This window comes from Pinus tabuliformis, chromosome 6 (genome assembly GCF_031772625.1).
Source record: "Pinus tabuliformis cultivar Carrire ecotype Pingquan chromosome 6, CPIR1, whole genome shotgun sequence".
In the NCBI taxonomy this organism is placed as follows: Eukaryota; Viridiplantae; Streptophyta; class Pinopsida; order Pinales; family Pinaceae; genus Pinus; species Pinus tabuliformis.
The window spans coordinates 340553896-340571435 of record NC_142292.1 but is presented as its reverse complement, the minus strand read 5'-3'; the positions used below and the strand labels follow the sequence as shown (position 1 = coordinate 340571435).

The window sequence follows — 17540 nt, the reverse complement described above, 5'->3', positions numbered from 1 at the left end:
ATATTAATGACAAAAATCTTGATTTTCCAACAAGACTAGAAAATTAGACATTTCTCGTGGTGGCAAGAGGCCCAAGCATAAGAAATAGATAATAGATTTATTTCTCTTTTTTAGTTTCTCGTAGCATTTATAACTTGACTCTTTCATATTTATTATGATATATTTTTAAACAATATATGACAATTTAAGTTTGAGGTTGGCAATTATAACTCATTAGTAATGAATTATGAATATGATACTTCATGAAAGTTGAAAGTTGTTTCATTTTATAACATTTCATTTCATATTAAATATTATTTGTTGTAATGGTTACACTTAGCTTACAAGTACAATTTTGGTGATCAATGATGATATAATGTTATATATTGAATTTTGAAAGCTTGAAACTTTAAGATTGATGAATCATGAGACTCAATATGTTGTATGTTACTATGTTACTAACTTGTGGACGTGGTTGATGAAGATTATAACTTCTAGATAATTGTTGTTATATGGTTCAATCTATGATTTATGTTTTTTATATCTAATTCATTATTCTACATGTTTTTGTTGACATATATGTATCAAAATATATATATATATAACGCACCTAGATTCGCTCCCAAACCAAAAGCTTTTGAAAATGTCGCTTCCGCTCCCATTCCCCGCTCTTGAGTAACACTGATTTTATGATTACGCAGTTATTTAAAAAACAATGCAAGAAGATGATTTTATGATTACGCAGTCATTTAAATAAACAATATCAATCCATATTAAACGGTTACGCCTCCTAACCTCCAACATGCCTTTCTAATGCCATGCATAAAACTCTAACCTCCCTTTTTAATGCCCCACAAAAAACTTTAACCTCAGAATCTCTATGTTTCCACAAACATGAAAGTGTCTACGTTTTCACACAATAGTATAATTTGCAAAGACAGCTCACAGCTCCATGAATTATACAAGAGTGTCCAATTTTACATAAAGAGAAAGCAGAGAAGGCAATGCATCGACAAAAATACGAAGGAAAACTAATTGACTTTGAATTAACTTTGCATCGTCATGCCTCTTTCCTTGGAAGCACGACACAGAGCCAATAGTATACATGGCCAAGATAAGCATATTAAGCATTCTTAATGCCCACACATTTGGATATCTGTCCCTGTCATCTATATGTGTATCTCTCTTCTTTTGTGTTAATTTCTTTTCACCTTAATGTCTATTATTATTTCATTTTCAAAAAGGAAAGAATCAAACAAATGGAGGGACAGATGCTGCCACTACTCTTGGGCATGTGTGCCTAGATACATCATTAGGCCAACTGGATTCATTTCCCTGCATGTGGATGGACAGATGCATGACCTGTGTAATATACGCCTATATATATTAGTCGATTCATTTTCTTGCATGTGGACTACAGTGGACTCACAAACCGAAGCAAACACATACCACCTGTGCAGTGTGCCAAACTAGAGATGGGTATAGCTTGTGTGTTCGTGACTAAGACAACTCGTTATGAAGCGGCATCCAGCTACACATTCCAAAGTTCATAATTGTGCCAACATAAGTTGCCAAAACAACTTGGAAAACGCACATTTGACGATTCATATTGTTCTCAGTTAACAAAAGTCCTGTTCAAAAAATAGACAGGATAGCACTGTATAGTTTGACAGAAATAATGCTAGTTTGAGGGCATTTCCTCCATTTCGTAAATACAGAAAAGTAACTTCAACAAGAGTAAAAATAAATGATCAAGGATTACATACAATTAATAACACAATCTTGACACTGTATGATAAGTAGCCAAACTAACCACTATCAACTCATCATACATGAATTTACATAATTGAACACAATATCAATAATCATAGTACTGTTTTATATTGTACAATGGGCTGCCAGCCAGGATTCATCATCATCAATCCATCAAGAACTGATTGAAATAATTGCAAACAGAATTTATCAATAATTACATCTCTAGCCCAAATCACAGATATTTGTTTACCCTTGCAAGCAACATCTTTTTCATGAGTCGGAATCACCTTCCGTCCATCAGGTTATGAGAAACCGTGCAAAGTGATCCTTCTTGACAACTGGAGCGTTAGCAATTATACATATTATTAAGGTGCTGCATAGTTCATCGTTCCAGCTAGTCTGCATTTCAACTGATTATTGTTATATGCTAATTGACTGGAACTTGTACTAAAGCGAAGCCATTACTTTGGGTTCTTCGCCGAATCTGTCTGTACTTGTGTGTCATCGTCATCTTCCAGATCACTAAAAGAAACATCCTCCTCATTTGACAATCCTGATGCAGTATATAGAGGTGCATCGTTTTTACCTTGTTCTTCCTGCAGCCAGTTATCTACATCTGCATCCTCATCATCATGTTCCACTAACTCAGTAGATGCCATGTGATTAGACAAATCCCTCTGGCTAGATATATGATAATCACCTTCAGAGTTATTAGCAATTACAGGTTCCATTGTTTCCAGAGATACAGATTTGAAAGAGTCTTCCTTTTCGATGCTGTCTGCAGCTGGTGAAAAATGCTCAAAATTCTGCTCGTGAGGCATCAAAGGAATGTTCCTTTCTGGACTTCCCCAGTTTGTTCCAGCATTACTTGATTTGGCCTCGTTTCTTTTCTTTGACTCCTCCGACAGCAGTGCCCTGGCCTCTAATATCTGCAAAAACCAGGATATAGGTATCAACTTTCCTCTGTCCTCAATACTCAAAAAGCCAGAGGCTGCAAACAATGCAGCTAATTTACTTTTCACCAAAAGGAACTATAAATTTGACTAACAATATGTAGAAGTTTCATTGACAAGACAATGAATGTATAAATAAGCAAACACAATGTGAAAATGAGATTTGTTAGATGAAACCTACTATAAGATGCAGATCACACATGATTGAGCCAAGGCCTCTTACGGCATTCATTCCATCTATATCAGGATATTGCAGATTTGAAAAGCACATCTACTGTTAAAGATCACACGGTTTCAACAAAAAAGCAAAGCTCAACCCAGTTATTTAATTCAAACCATATACTATCGTACAAAACAAATCAACCTGAATCTCATGAGGTGAGAAAAACTTGACATGGGCTTTGTTTGAGAAGTCAATAATCCTCAGTAAAACCCGAATTGGATCACACAGACTACACTTCGATATGAGCAGTTGGACTGCTGAACACGACTAGGTAGAACAAATAGTGTAAGATGCACAATAGAAATATGGGGCAGAGGAAATATAGTACTGCAATGCAAAGACTATGATAAAATGCAGTCCAAAGGCAAGATAATAAATACAAGCCTATCCAAAGAATCTTAACATCTGAAACACCTAATGAGCTAGCAAAACCAATAACAGAAAGCCTGGAGATGCAACACTGATTACAATGCTTTTAGGTTTTTTAATTAAATCCTTATTACAATGCTGATAATGATAACAGTCAAATAGACCTTTCTGTTCTGACTGGATGTTTTCAAAAAGAATAAACAAATAAGTATCATTGCATAATCAGGATCTTAAAATTACGTCTGAACTTTTTAAGCTCATTCGGTGTAATTATCCTAACTATTTTAAGGCCTGCTGAGGCACAGGATTTATCTATTACGCTTTTCTATAGGCTGTAAACAATCTGGATAGCTAAGCAGAGTCTCTAAACTGGCAATGACCTCTCATCCACGCCTAGGCTTTGGCTAATGTGCTGTTTGTTTTTATGAAAATGTCATGGTCAATACAAGAAAGAAATAAGAATGATTACCTGGGGTGTTGTAAGAAGAAGAGCATCTTCCTTGCTAAGCTGAGGGTGCAAAAGGACAAAGTATATCTTCCAGAATTGCCCATCACTCATATAACCTGGGCAAAGCTCAAGCCTCAAAGATGCCAAATTTGGGGTTAAGCGTTCAACAGCCAAAGCATGTTCCTGCTGAACATCAGACATATCAAAATCTGCACACAAAAACTTTATCATGAGCAATCAACTACAAAATGAAGCATAAAGAAATTTATGAGGAAAAAAGAGAAATCATCGACATGACTATATAGAACACGTATTATAGAATCCCAACTTGGATGGACAGCAACTACAAGATGATAATTTGAAGTGGCAAAAAAATGAAATTATAATGGGTTGAACATTAATAAAAAGTCGCTTAGATTCCACCATTTGTCATCATAAAGCCTGGCGATTTTCACATTCATCATCCCTATCTTTGAGGGAGAGAATTTGCAAATGCACACGGTCCATTCAGTGAATGCAGCAAACATATTTAACAAAGGAAAATCACAGTCCTATCTAACAAAAAGGCAGTATCCTTCAATAAATGCCATCGAATATTTTGAGGCCTGGGTTTCTTGTCACCTCAAAGACTCACTCATTAGCACATGCACACTGCACAGCTGAAATGATGTCTCGGTCAAATTTCAAATCATGAGTACTGGCTGCTACTGCAATATAGTTTCTAGACTGGCAACAGTTCATGTGGCTTTGATCAACATTAAGGTCACTACTGGGAAACAGCACAAATTTATATTGCACAACCGCAACCCAAAACACAAAGGGAACCCAAAAACCAAAGGTGCTATTCCAATAAAGTTGCAGGTGCTATTCCAATAAAGTTGCAGGTGAACAGCACACAATATTGAGCAATCCTATTTCTAAAATGATCACAACTAATACAAGTCTATATTAGTCTAGTAGCAGATGAGGAAATAAGCTATTGGATTATTAAGGTCAACATGTGGCTGCAAATCTTGTCAACTAGAGCAAAGACATTCAGTCTTTTAAACTCAAATATCAATGGCTGCTTGTTCACAATTGCTATTCAGAGTTGGAAAAACTGCAAGCTAGTTTCACGTATGTAGAAACCCAATAAGCTATAGAAATTAAAACAAGATCCTAAACTACAGAAACTCCATACGAACATACTAGATTGATACTATGGTCCGGAGGAAGACCTTTTAGGTTTGAGTGACATTTGAAAAAAATTCAAATTTGAACTGCTTGCAAAATGTTCCGAATGTATTTGCTCAACAGGCCTAGTAGCGATGATGGGGACTGAAGAATTTCACACCATTGATCAAGGTTCCATCCTGATGGGCCTTACCAGGCACATTAAGGTAGCCACGGGTTTCTTGAAGATGGGATTGAAGTTATGACACTTGAAAAAAATCATTATGACCATATTATGGACCCAGGCCTATGCCATGTTCTACTTAAGGTCTGCCACTTCAAAATTAGAAGCATTGTGGTCAAATGGTTCTGTAAAATCAAGGCACTCTCCCTACTTATACACAGGTTCAAAAATACTCCACGCACATGTTGCTGCATTAAAGCAGCCAGCAGAAACAAAACCAGATGCAAGTCCTGGGAAATTTCCTGTGATATATTGATCGATACCCTCGAATATCAATGGCTGCTTGTTCACAATTGCTATTCAGAGTTGAAAAAACTGCAAGCTAGTTTCACGTATGTAGAAACCCAATAAGCTATAGAAATTAAAACAAGATCCTAAACTACAGGAACTCCATACGAACATACTAGATTGATACTATGGTCCGGAAGACCTTTTAGGTTTGAGTGACATTTGATAAAAATTCAAATTTGAACTGCTTGCAAAATGTTCCGAATGTATTTGCTCAACAGGCCTAGTAGCGATGATGGGGACTGAAGAATTTCACACCATTGATCAAGGTTCCATCCCGATGGGCCTTACCTGGCACATTAAGGTAGCCACGGGTTTCTTGAAGATGGGATTGAAGTTATGACACTTGAAAAAAATCATTATGACCATATTATGGACCCAGGCCTATGCCATGTTCTACTTAAGGTCTGCCACTTCAAAATTAGAAGCAGTGTCGTCAAATGGTTCTGTAAAATCAAGGCACTCTCCCTACTTATACACAGGTTCAAAAATACTCCAAGCACATGTTGCTGCATTAAAGCAGCCGGCAGAAACAAAACCAGATGCAAGTCCTGGGAAATTTCCTGTGATATATTGATCGATACCCTCGGTCATGGTATATGAGCCAAATGCCAATGTTCCAATTTTGTATCATAGCTACCCGCGGTTGTGGAATATGCGCCAAAGGAAGAGCCCCCTTCCTTAAGAAAGGGCCATTTATCAAACAAAATAATTTTATTTCCAAATGGATTTCAATAACAAAAGAAGATTGAAAGAAAAAAAAAGTATAAATAGATGCATAAAACACCTTGACCCTAATCTGCTGAGAACAACAGAAAGAAAGAGATTATATTAGTGTCCTGACCAAGCATAGGGCAATGGAGCTGGAATAACAGCATAATAAGGAGTGCCTGACACCGGAGAGTTCAGCTGTCCATCAGGGTTCGTTCCTTATTGAGGTCTGTCCCAGCCATATGGCTTGAGTTTCAAAGGAATTTGGTCGGATGCAAGTTTTGCGTGGTTTTGGCAGAATAAATATCATTCAGACTTGGCAGCAAAGCTTCAGTCATGACCAAGCATAAGGCAATGGAGATGGAATAACAGCATAATAAGGAGTGCCTGAAACCGGAGAGTTCAGCTCTCCATCAGGGTCCGTTTCTTACTGAGGTCTCTCCCACCCAAATGGCGTGAGTTTCAAAGGAATTTGATCGGGTGCAAGTTTTGGGTGGTTTTGGCAGAATAAATATCAATCAGACCTGGCAGCAAAGCTGCAGGAAATCCACTATTTGTAATGCGGCCTCTATGATCATAGCACTTCCAAAAACACACCCACACAGAAAATAAATCATTAATTTAACCCAAGAAAACAATTACCCTAAACCAATTGAATGGAGAAATGCGCGGACTTACCCACCTCCAAAAACACACCCACAAACAAAAACAAAAAATATTAATTTCACCATGAAACACATCTGCCCTACATAACCAACTGAAATGGAAAACAGCAGAAGCCTTACCATCGTCATCTCCGCCATCCAGAGGAAAATCCAACCAAGTTCCTGGGTGCTGTGAAATACTCGCAGCAAAAATTAGCACTTCGTCTGTTAACCCAACAACCCCAGCATCCCCTTCCGCTTTCATCTTCCCGGAATTTAACGGCAAAAAACTTGACGCAAGCTTGGAAATTTCAGTTATGCCACTGCTTAAACTGGCAGGAAAATTCAGAGCAGGAGAGGATGAATCCTCGACCCCCTCTACATCTTCATCCGTCGTCAGACTTTGTAAGGCGGTGGAGATTCGGGAAAACCCCGATCTGACCTGCCCCGATAATTGAGAGAGATCGGTTCGAATCCCGTCCGGTTCATTCCGGCTTCCATCCATCTCCTGAATCTCCCCCTCGCCATTATTCAATGACTTCTCAGAGCTGATTTGTGGGGGCGGGGCTATGAATGAGGCGACGCCCCACAATTGTTTTTTGAGCGCGTTCTTCAGCTGTGAGAGGTCTTCCTTTACTCCCGCTCTTTCTGTAGGTGAAGGTTCACCAGTTACTTCTTCGTTTTTCTCCTCTTCGTGGTCTTGAAATGGAGCAGCCAGGGATCGAACCAGCCAAGACATTGCGATTTCTGTTGTTCACAAAGGGTGCGTTGAAGTTTTGTATCGCTGTGTGAGGGAGATCAAGAAACTTTAATTTTGACTGCATCAATGTCTACCCGTACGTATATATGGATACACATACTCCTCTCATACGCATACATACGTATACGCACATGTCGCCATGTATGATACGCTATTCTACGTGGACAAGAAACGTGTAAACTCTCTATTAGTTCAAACAATATTTTTTATTTAATGTAATAAAACACAAACTTTATCTGTAGTAGCGTAATGTTTAGCCACTCATTATTGGGTATACGCCTTAGGAGTTGTTTATAATGCGATTTTTTGGAGATTTCGGTGATGGAATCCGGCGGAAAAAATTGAGGTTAAATCTTGATTTGTATTATTTAAAATGGTTTTTTAATTGCATATTTGGATTCAGCACCCTAAAAAACTCCTGGGACGCTTTGATTGTGCAGAAACTAGTTATCAAACTTGCGATTCCAATAAATTGTTGCCGGATTTTGACCAAAAAAACCCACAGGAAAAGCTTCCAAAAAATCGCATTATAGACCACTGAATACGCCCTATATAAAGAGGAGACCATGCATCTCACATGTTATAATATCGATAAAAATGTGGAGTGTTCATATGTAAAATCGTTTCATATAGTTTAATATAGTTATTGAATTTGTCACATAAAAATGTGGAGTGTTAATATGTAAAATCGTTTCATATAGTTTAATATAGTTATTGAATTTGAGAAAGAAAAAAGAAAGAGAGATATGTATTTGTTAAATTTAGGTAAATAATATTTATTAAATTTGTAAATTTGGATTTGATAAAATTATTGTTTTTAATGTAAAAATTAATGTAATAGATAAAAATGATTTTAGCATAATTATATTATGCAATATATTTTATTTACTTTTTCAATTTAAAATAATGTTTATGGTTAAAAATAATGATTTCAAAAAAGAAAATTCAAAAAATATTTTTATTGGTGAATTTATAGTATTCTAACTCGAATTTAGAACTTATTAATATGATAATTGGATTTTGAATCTTGTTTATGAGTCTCAAATATAAATATATAGAGAGGGAGTACTTTGCCCCATTGCACTCTCACATATTGTGTCTTTTCAGTTGGTATTTAGATTGTGTAGTTATGAGGCTAGATAGATTAAGGATTAAATTCACCTAGATTACATCTTTCGTTGTCTTTTTGTTCCAAGGGATGTTTCATTTTGTATCTTCTTGATCTCAATTATTGCATGGTCCTAGAAGAGGGGACATCATTTAAGAGTAGGAACCTTTTCATTAAAATTTTGTCTTTTTATTCCAAGGGACTTTTCATTGTGTATTTTCTTGATCCCAATTATTGCAAGAATGTCCTAGAAGAGGAGACATCATTTATGAGTAGGAACCTCTTCTGTAAAACTTAGTACCTGGTTTTCGCTTATCTTACCATCTCTATGACTACCCTCCTTCTGTGGATGTCTTTGTGAAAGCTTCCCTTTCTTTGTAGATTTCATGCGTGAAGGGATAAATTGGATTAGTGTTAGGGTAATTTGTGAACCCTAACATCACCTATAGCCAAAGGGCATCATCACTTTTATATGTGTCTTCGTAACAAGTTTGTAATAACCCATCATAAATATTTATCTCTTCTTAATACAATATATATCAACATATGCAAGATCTAGGATCATCAAAGCAAATACATAAAATTCAGCAAGTACATAAGATAATAAGCATGCTATAGATCCATAAATATCAATGCACAAATAGATGATTAAATACAAAAGACTTGTAAGCTCATTAAAGTCTGATATTGAATCAACTATGCTCCAACTCCTACAAAATAGTCTCCAACAAGATTCCATGAACCAATCTTCAACAAGATCTTGCAAACCAGTATTATATAAACAAGGGGGGAATCACACCAAGGGTTGATTTTCCACCCAACCAATGAGATTGGCCCCTAAGTAGGCCTCAAGCTCAATGAGATAAAGAAACCACAATATCATAGTACTCTCAAGAATCCAACCCAAGTTACTCAAGAATAAATCAAATTTGCTTACAAAAATTCAACCTAAGTGTGGTGAAATGAATGTAGCCTTAGAACACCTCCAATTCTCATGGGATTATAGTGTGTAGGGGTCTTACTACCACCTTCAACCAATGATCACAACCATGACAACAATGGCACCCCCCTTTAAGAAAGGATCTTACTACCACCTTCAACTAGTCATCACAACCACAACAACAGTGGTGTCCTACTCTACAAGGATCTTACTATCACCTTCAATGGGTGATCATAACCATGACAATAGTGGTGTCCTACAATTTGGGCCCAAAGGAAAACAATACAAGGAACTAGGGATATTGAGCTTTAGCAACTACTCATGTTGTAGGTACACTCCCAACTCCTTAATCCACACAAACATAGTTGGCAGAAACACAATTATGCCTAACACTTCAATATCATAACGCAATTACATCAACGATACTAAATTTCCCCATAACTAATTCCTCATGAGCTAGCCCCTCAGCGTTAAGTATACAACTGATTTAATTATGCTTAATCAAGTAACACCTCAAGATTTGTCTCTTGGTCTCTCCCCTACTCATGCAAGGGATAATTTTGGCTTAAGGGTGAATTTACAACCGTCGATAACAAAATAAATATGAAATACAAACCTTTCCCCTTCTACCCATTTACCCAAGCTAATTTTGGAGTTCATTTTCACAAGTTTTTTTCACGTTTCTTGAGCTCTCTAATTATTTGAATATGATAATCATCCTCATTAATTCAAAAGCCCTCCCCTTGAGTGTTTTCCTTCCATTGTTCATTAGGGCATTTACAAGTAATAAATTAGTCCATCCAAGATACATAAGTATATACAACATCATTATTAATCAATCTCATTATATTATGGAATATATCAATGACAATGGATCCTATGCATGCTTACATCATGAATCACAATCATGATAAATGTATAATACATTAAATCATTGCCAAGGGTCCTCAAGGCTATATAATCGTCATTAAGAACACCCATGCTTCATGCAATATCATTATCAATACCTAGAGCATCGACATATCCATAGGCATGTTAATAAATAATTGTATATAATGTTGACTAAACCATCAAGGACTAATCATGTTAATCATTATCCAAGAACTCTCAATGTTACATGGTCATTATCAAGAACATTTAATGATAAATAAATCATTAATTAAGAATCAATGTTTATCACAAGATTGCAATCTATACAATCTCCTAGGTGTCTAGGTTTATCATACTCATTTGTCCATAGAAGTAAGCACAAGGTGTGGAGAGGGGGTGGACAGGGGAAGAGGACAGTGAGTCCAAGACCACCATCTCACATCAGTCAACTGAAAACATTAATGCCTACATAAAACTTGAAGGACATTATACAATATAAACAAAGGACACCATGCTAGCTAGGTGCACTAGCCTTCACATCAAAATAGGGATTATTCATCACAAACCATCGAAGGCATAATCATTAGTCCACATATGAGCAGACAAGAGATCATCTAAAAAATAAATCCAATTATCAATATAAATATATAAAGTCTAGTAAAAAATAACCAACACAGAAATAATAAACTTAATAATTAATAAATGAAACACATCACATGTCATTGATAATTAAATTTATGAACAACTAATCACTAATGGAAAAAGCTCAATATCATTAAATATATATATATATATACAAAATAATACATGTAACCATTGGTTACCCATTAAAAAAAGGACAATTATCCATATTCAACCACATTCGATCATTATAGCCAAACAAAAATTTAACATATTGACTACACTTACCATGAGCAATTACATGGAGTCGATAGGCTAAGAATAATCATTATTAAGTTCTAAAAAAATCATTATTAAATGGAATGATTGTATTTAGATTATGAACTTAGTTATGGAAATTCAACTCTAAAAGGTTATGTATATTATGCAACAGGTCACTTACATAGTCTCTACCCTAAAATTCCCATATCATAAGGGAAAAGCAAAAAGCTATTAAATCTCAAAGTTGAAATCATTCTTATATAATCCCTAAAGCCATATTCAAACAATAAAGAAGGTATCATGAGCATTGATCCCTCATAAAGGCTTTTATCCCACCCTCACCTTCAAAAGTAGGGGATGACCTTTATCTACAATAATGTCCAACATAGGGAAAGCCACATATATATATAATTTTAACTAAATTCAAAAGAGAACATGGCTCAAATACTTCATAGTTTTAAAATGACATCATCTAGATATTTTCTATTACACATCAACAAAGTGCGTTAAAATTTTTACAAGGTTCACCCATTCCATTACAATGAAGCCTGTGCAAAATGTATCCCCCTAAGTGTCTTTGTCCCATGAAGGAGATGCACCCTTTCTCGCATATATACAACAGTTGGTCCACAACGTGGTTGAACTAAGGCCTTAAGATGGTCCACAACGTGGTTGAACTAAGGCCTTAAGAGACCTTACTTGTAAATAGCTAGTTTATTTCAGCATAGAAGGTTACACATTGATTATCGAACAATTTCTCCTAAGCTTTTTCAATAAAAGATCCTCACAAATTTATCTCGAGTGTGGGCCTCACAATAAGTTTGGAATAATCAATTAACTTTGCTTCTGCTTCAAGTCCTCGTGCATCTCATTCTTTTGTCTTTCACAAATTGAATTCTTTGTCGACTTTACCTTCGGGGATGGTTTTACTTATAGACCTTCTCCATTGACATGCCAATTAACTATTTTCGCTTCGTCATTGATGCACTTTGCACGGTGCACCTCCTTTAATATCTTATTACATAGAGTTTTCCTTACTATGAGAAAAGGTATTAATATATAAATTAAATATAAAATAATAATTAAAAATTAAAAAATATTTATTCATGAAAAATGGTAGATAATATAATAACAAAATATGTATTTAAAAATGTAATGGAAGGATCTATGTTTTTAAGCATAAGATAACTATAGTACATTGTTTCCATTGTTCATTAAAAAAAAGAGAGACATTATATTGCCAAAAAAAAACTTTATACAATTTATATATAAAGAAACACTACATAAGTTATCTTGCTTTGGAGGAATTAGGAACATTTTTGCTAACTAAATTGTTTATTGGAGTTGTTAGGGTCTTATAATAGGAATCAATGGTGTTGGCCTCTTACTATTTATTTTGGTTAGTTTTAGCCTATGAATCACTAGGTGTCATAATCTAAAAGGTCTTCATGTAAAATAGGTCATTTGTCAAACCAAACTAAGGTTGGGAAGGTGTTTTGCTTGTCAAGTGTCTGTAAAATGATCTTGTAGGTGTTTTCATGATAAAGTGCTTGGAAGTAGCTTTTCAATGGTATATTTAGCTCTTCAAACTGACTTCTGAATCAAAAGTTGGAGCAAGTTCAAGTTCACTCTTCAAAACCAGAAAGAAAGAAAAAAATGGGGAATTGCTGAGAGTAGGATGAGGCACTATATACATTTTAATAAAAAATCTCAGAGCAGACTTTGTTATCAGTTTCATAGATTCCTATGGTGTGTGTTTTCAAGTTTGTGTTTCCTTTGTGTTAATTTAATATTCATTTTTGAAGCCAATATCTTGAATCCATTCCTATATGCTCAAGATAATTGTGGATCTTATACATGATAGAATTCTTTATTTCTCTATCATGGTTCTTCTAAATATTTGGCCATTAGTTATGTAACAGAATTCACAACCATATCCTTTGTTACATTTGACTGAATATTTTTGTGTTTCCTTCATTCTTCGCTATACTAGAACCGACAATTAACTTAAAATATGTGCACCCACCTTGCCTCTGTTACCTATATGGCACATGTATGCCCTGATGGTCTATGATCTTATACTCCAGTGGCCCTCTTTCCCAACAATCTTCATTAAATATTATATCATCTACCTTCTGAGCTTAATAACTAGTCTAAAATCCATATCTTATCAGTCTTTGATTGATAGTTGATCTAGCGAGAGAGCCCTCTCCAAGGTTAGGGGGATTGGACCTTAACCTACAAGTGGTTTGTGGTTACCTCTAGGATCCCTTTCCTCGGCCTTAAGGGATTTATGGAGTGCTAACAGGAGTTGTATGGTTGAGATCAATGAGGGAGATAAATTGTTTTTGGGCGACCATTGAACCCAAGGATATTGTAGAGGAGGACAGAGTTGGTTAGCATGCTAACAATTCATCAATTTGCATTTGTAGTGCTGGAGTTTTGTCTTTCCCCTAACAAAAACATATCTCGATGCTAGATGAGGATCTCCTTGGAGGTAGCAACCTGGGAATCCATACTTACTAAGCACATCTAGAACTGATACACAGTCAATTAGAGGTCGCCCACTTCCCTTTACAACCATGCCAACAATGACAGAGAGGTTGCACTCTCGAGTTCCATAAGGTCAATACATACGAAATAGAAGTTAAGGGGATGAGGGAGAAGAGCATAGAAGAATGGAGATCAACTAAGTTAGGAGAAAGGGAGAAAATCCACAAACTACATGCAATTTCCATCTAGCTAGCCTTAGGGGACTCCTTCAATGCTAGAAAGATATCACAACATGTACAGCAGAGGATAACCTCCACTCGAAATGATCATGGCATGCCTGGAATATCAAAGCCTGGATGTTGTGATTAATCCCACAATGGCCTGGACAGGCAAGATAGTAAGTGAATAAGACGAAGCAAGTGATCTGATAAAACATGAGGGACGTGGACAGATCCTCTGGATGTGAGCTTCATGGAGACTTAATGTTGTGTGGTGCATAATAATTAAGGGATGTAGGATTATGACGTTAGGGGATGGGGTGAGATATGGCATGCCCATTGATAATGAGTTCCCCAACATTTTTATACAAATCCATATTGGCATATGAGTTTACACTTCTATTATTGATTCCAATGACACGGAAAAAGTCCACGGAAAAAGTCCACAAAAGGGATGTCTTGGAGGAGGAATTAGTCTGAGAAATAATGGAGTGGAGTCGTGTATCATTCAGAAGAGTTTTCATATGGGGATGTTTGATGGTGTTTTAGGAGTCTCCAATGATAGTGAGTCAGTGAATATTGAGAGGCACAAACTAGATGATTCGTTAATGAGGGTGTAGGCTTCTACCTATTTGTTAGTGGCCTCACCTAGTTGCCAAGCATAGGTGAATTCAATCTTTCCTCTGGGATCAAAGAGGACCCCCCACACTTGCCACCCCAAAATAAATAATAATAATAATAATAATATAATTTAAATAGCGAAAGGTTTTGAATGAATTTCAATTTATCATTAAGAGAATTACTTATAAATTTAAAATAGTAAAGAAGAACACTCATTTATAAAAATAAATTTACACTAAATATAAAATAACCATTATATCCAATAGATAAAATAGTTCATGTGATATTTAATATTATTAAAAATATAAAAAATTAGTTAAATACTAATTAGATATTAACAAATAATAATAATAAGTTTATTAATCACTTTTCTTGGGGTGGAAGAACATGAAGAGGAGGGAGGGAGGGTGGCCAACTGACCATCAGCTCCAATCAATCCAGACATTCCAGGCACTATTGATATTTCCACGTCCTCTTGATGGTTTTAGTTAACTTATGGTTTTTCTATTTCACTTGAAATTTACCAGTGCATCTAAATAGACCTAAGTTATGTTCCTATCATAATGTATTGCATAATGAAGTTTTGGTCAGTAGACCTTTTTGTATGTACTTGGTTAGTATATGGACATTTGAGAAAAAATATATTACCTTTTTCCATACAGTTTGGTAAATCACAGCAAAACAATTTTGATATTATGTAATAAGGTATCAATTTAAAACAAAGAAACTATTTACAATAATAATGACAATATGTTTAATCAAATATAAATAAATTGAAACAAAAGGATAATAATAATAGTAGGAAAAGAGTAGTGGTGGAGGAGGTAAGAACAATAGGAAAAGTTCCAAGGAGTCTCAATGCAACCTTTCTAGCTATAATCTCCAAATAGGATTTCCTTGAGTAAGTTTTAGTCGATCTTACTCTATAATTTATTGTACAATGTTGTCCTTTGTGTTGAGAAATCTAGGGCAGAGAGATGAGATGATTTCTCTAGCAATGATAACTATGTGTGAAGACTTTTTTCTTTTCTTAATTAGGTTATTGTTTGACTTGTTTATTATTATGTGTTCTTCTCCATCAAGAAACTACCAAACCATAAAGAACGATGAGATAAAGGACACAAGATATGGGCTATCAGCCAGGGCCAAAACCTCTCCAAGCTTGAGAGGAAAACCCACCAAATTATTCTTCTAATAGAACCTTCAATTGATGAATTCCAAGACCTAGACCCTTGACCAACAACCCCTCCAAGATCAAGTCAATCCTTGCTTCAATTCAAAGTCAATTTCTTCTTGAAGATGTTGCACCTTCTCCTTCTTTCCTCACCCATAATCCTACAATTCAAGTATGAAGTTCTCAGCCTCTCTCTCTACAATTTTTGGCCTCCTGTAGGTGACTGCAATTCTACCACGTATGGTCGAATTAGGGATACTTTAGCCCTCCTTCTCCTCGCTTGACTTAGGGTTAGCTTCCTTGTGATTTCAACCTTTAATATAGGTCTTTTCCTTACCTTTTTCTGAACCTCTTGTGATGACTGTAATTTGGACTTGTTGTAGAGATACAAAACCCTAATATCTTCACACATGTGAACAGAAAGTGGCCCAAAAATAGATCAGAAAAACTTTTCTCTTCTTCTCCTTCCTTCGTTGGTTATTAGTCTTCCTCTTCTTGTCTAGATCGAACTTCTTATGCTTAAGTGAATGTTTTATTGAACAAGGTTGAGTGCCTTATATATAGGCTTCCTTCCCATGCTTTATAAGCCGACTTGACTTTATCCTAGGCCAACATGTCATCTTGTTGTAGAATGATTGCTTCATTTTAAGGTTGACTTGTTAGTAGCACTTGGAATTGGCCTTGGAGGGTGTTTTGACTCTTACAATGACTCAAATAAATATGTAACATGCCCAAGAAGGGTCTCTCATACATGACAAAGAATCAATTGAATTTATGACTTAATGACCAATCCTAAGAGCTCACAATGGGAGGTTGATCTATATAAAAATAAAATTCCTTGAGCATGAAACCCATGACTGCATAATAGAAATAATTTTATTTTTCTTATTTACATCAATTACATAAAATCATGATTACATGTGTCTTGATTAAGACCAAACCTAGTTACATATTTCAACACTCCCTCTTAACTAGGGAGGTATTCATAATCCATACAAGGTACTTGGAAATTATCAATCTAAAGAATTCTCATAAGAAGAGTTAGATTGGTAACCCATTTCTTTAGCATCATATCATCCAACATTGTCACATAGCAAGGCCTTGACTAACAACTCTATCTCTCCACAAGATCATAGCAAAATTCTGGCAAGACCAATGATTTATAGACACCCTCATCAGTGTTTCTCTCGGAACATACCCCACTTGAGTTATCTTAGAGTATGTTCCACCAAGACTATTCTTATCTTGGATTCCCAGTCCTCTACTACTACTCTTAACTTGGATGCCCTACCACATCCTCAAAGAGTATCGGATGTCAGATGCTTACTCAATCCTCCATTCTTCCTTCCCAAGTGATACAAGAATGATGTGTCTATCTCTCCCTCTTAACCAGGGAGGATATACCCATTCCTGTGAAGGAATGTACCCAATCTCCCTCTAAACTAGGGACTTGACCAAGCTTTCCCTTAACCAGGGGCTTGCTTCCAACAACTCTCTAGGTGGAGATCATGGGACAACCAGCTACTTGTAGGACCCATTCTTTCAATGTCATGAATTTATTCTTTTTCATGGAGCCTAAATCTTTTGGGACTTCTTCGTAGGGCACAAACCATCCATCACTTTCATTCATGAATCATGTCAGTCATGTCATCCTTCTTTTTATCGAAAAGTAATCCATTAGTCCATATATGGCCTTCCTTCATACCTT

General features: G+C 35.8%; 1 protein-coding gene across 1 annotated transcript; it reads right to left on the bottom strand.

Moving 5' to 3' along the window:
* Positions 1 to 1702: 1702 nt before the first annotated feature.
* On the bottom strand, positions 1703 to 7567 carry LOC149258691 (uncharacterized). The gene is made up of 3 exons (XM_089415815.1): positions 6908 to 7567; positions 3749 to 3936; positions 1703 to 2663 (listed from the first exon to the last, which is right to left on the bottom strand). Exons 1-3 carry the CDS (start codon positions 7503 to 7505, stop codon positions 2196 to 2198), a joined length of 1254 nt encoding a protein of 417 aa, XP_089271941.1. The 5' UTR covers positions 7506 to 7567; the 3' UTR covers positions 1703 to 2195.
* Between the last annotated feature and the right edge of the window lie 9973 nt (positions 7568 to 17540).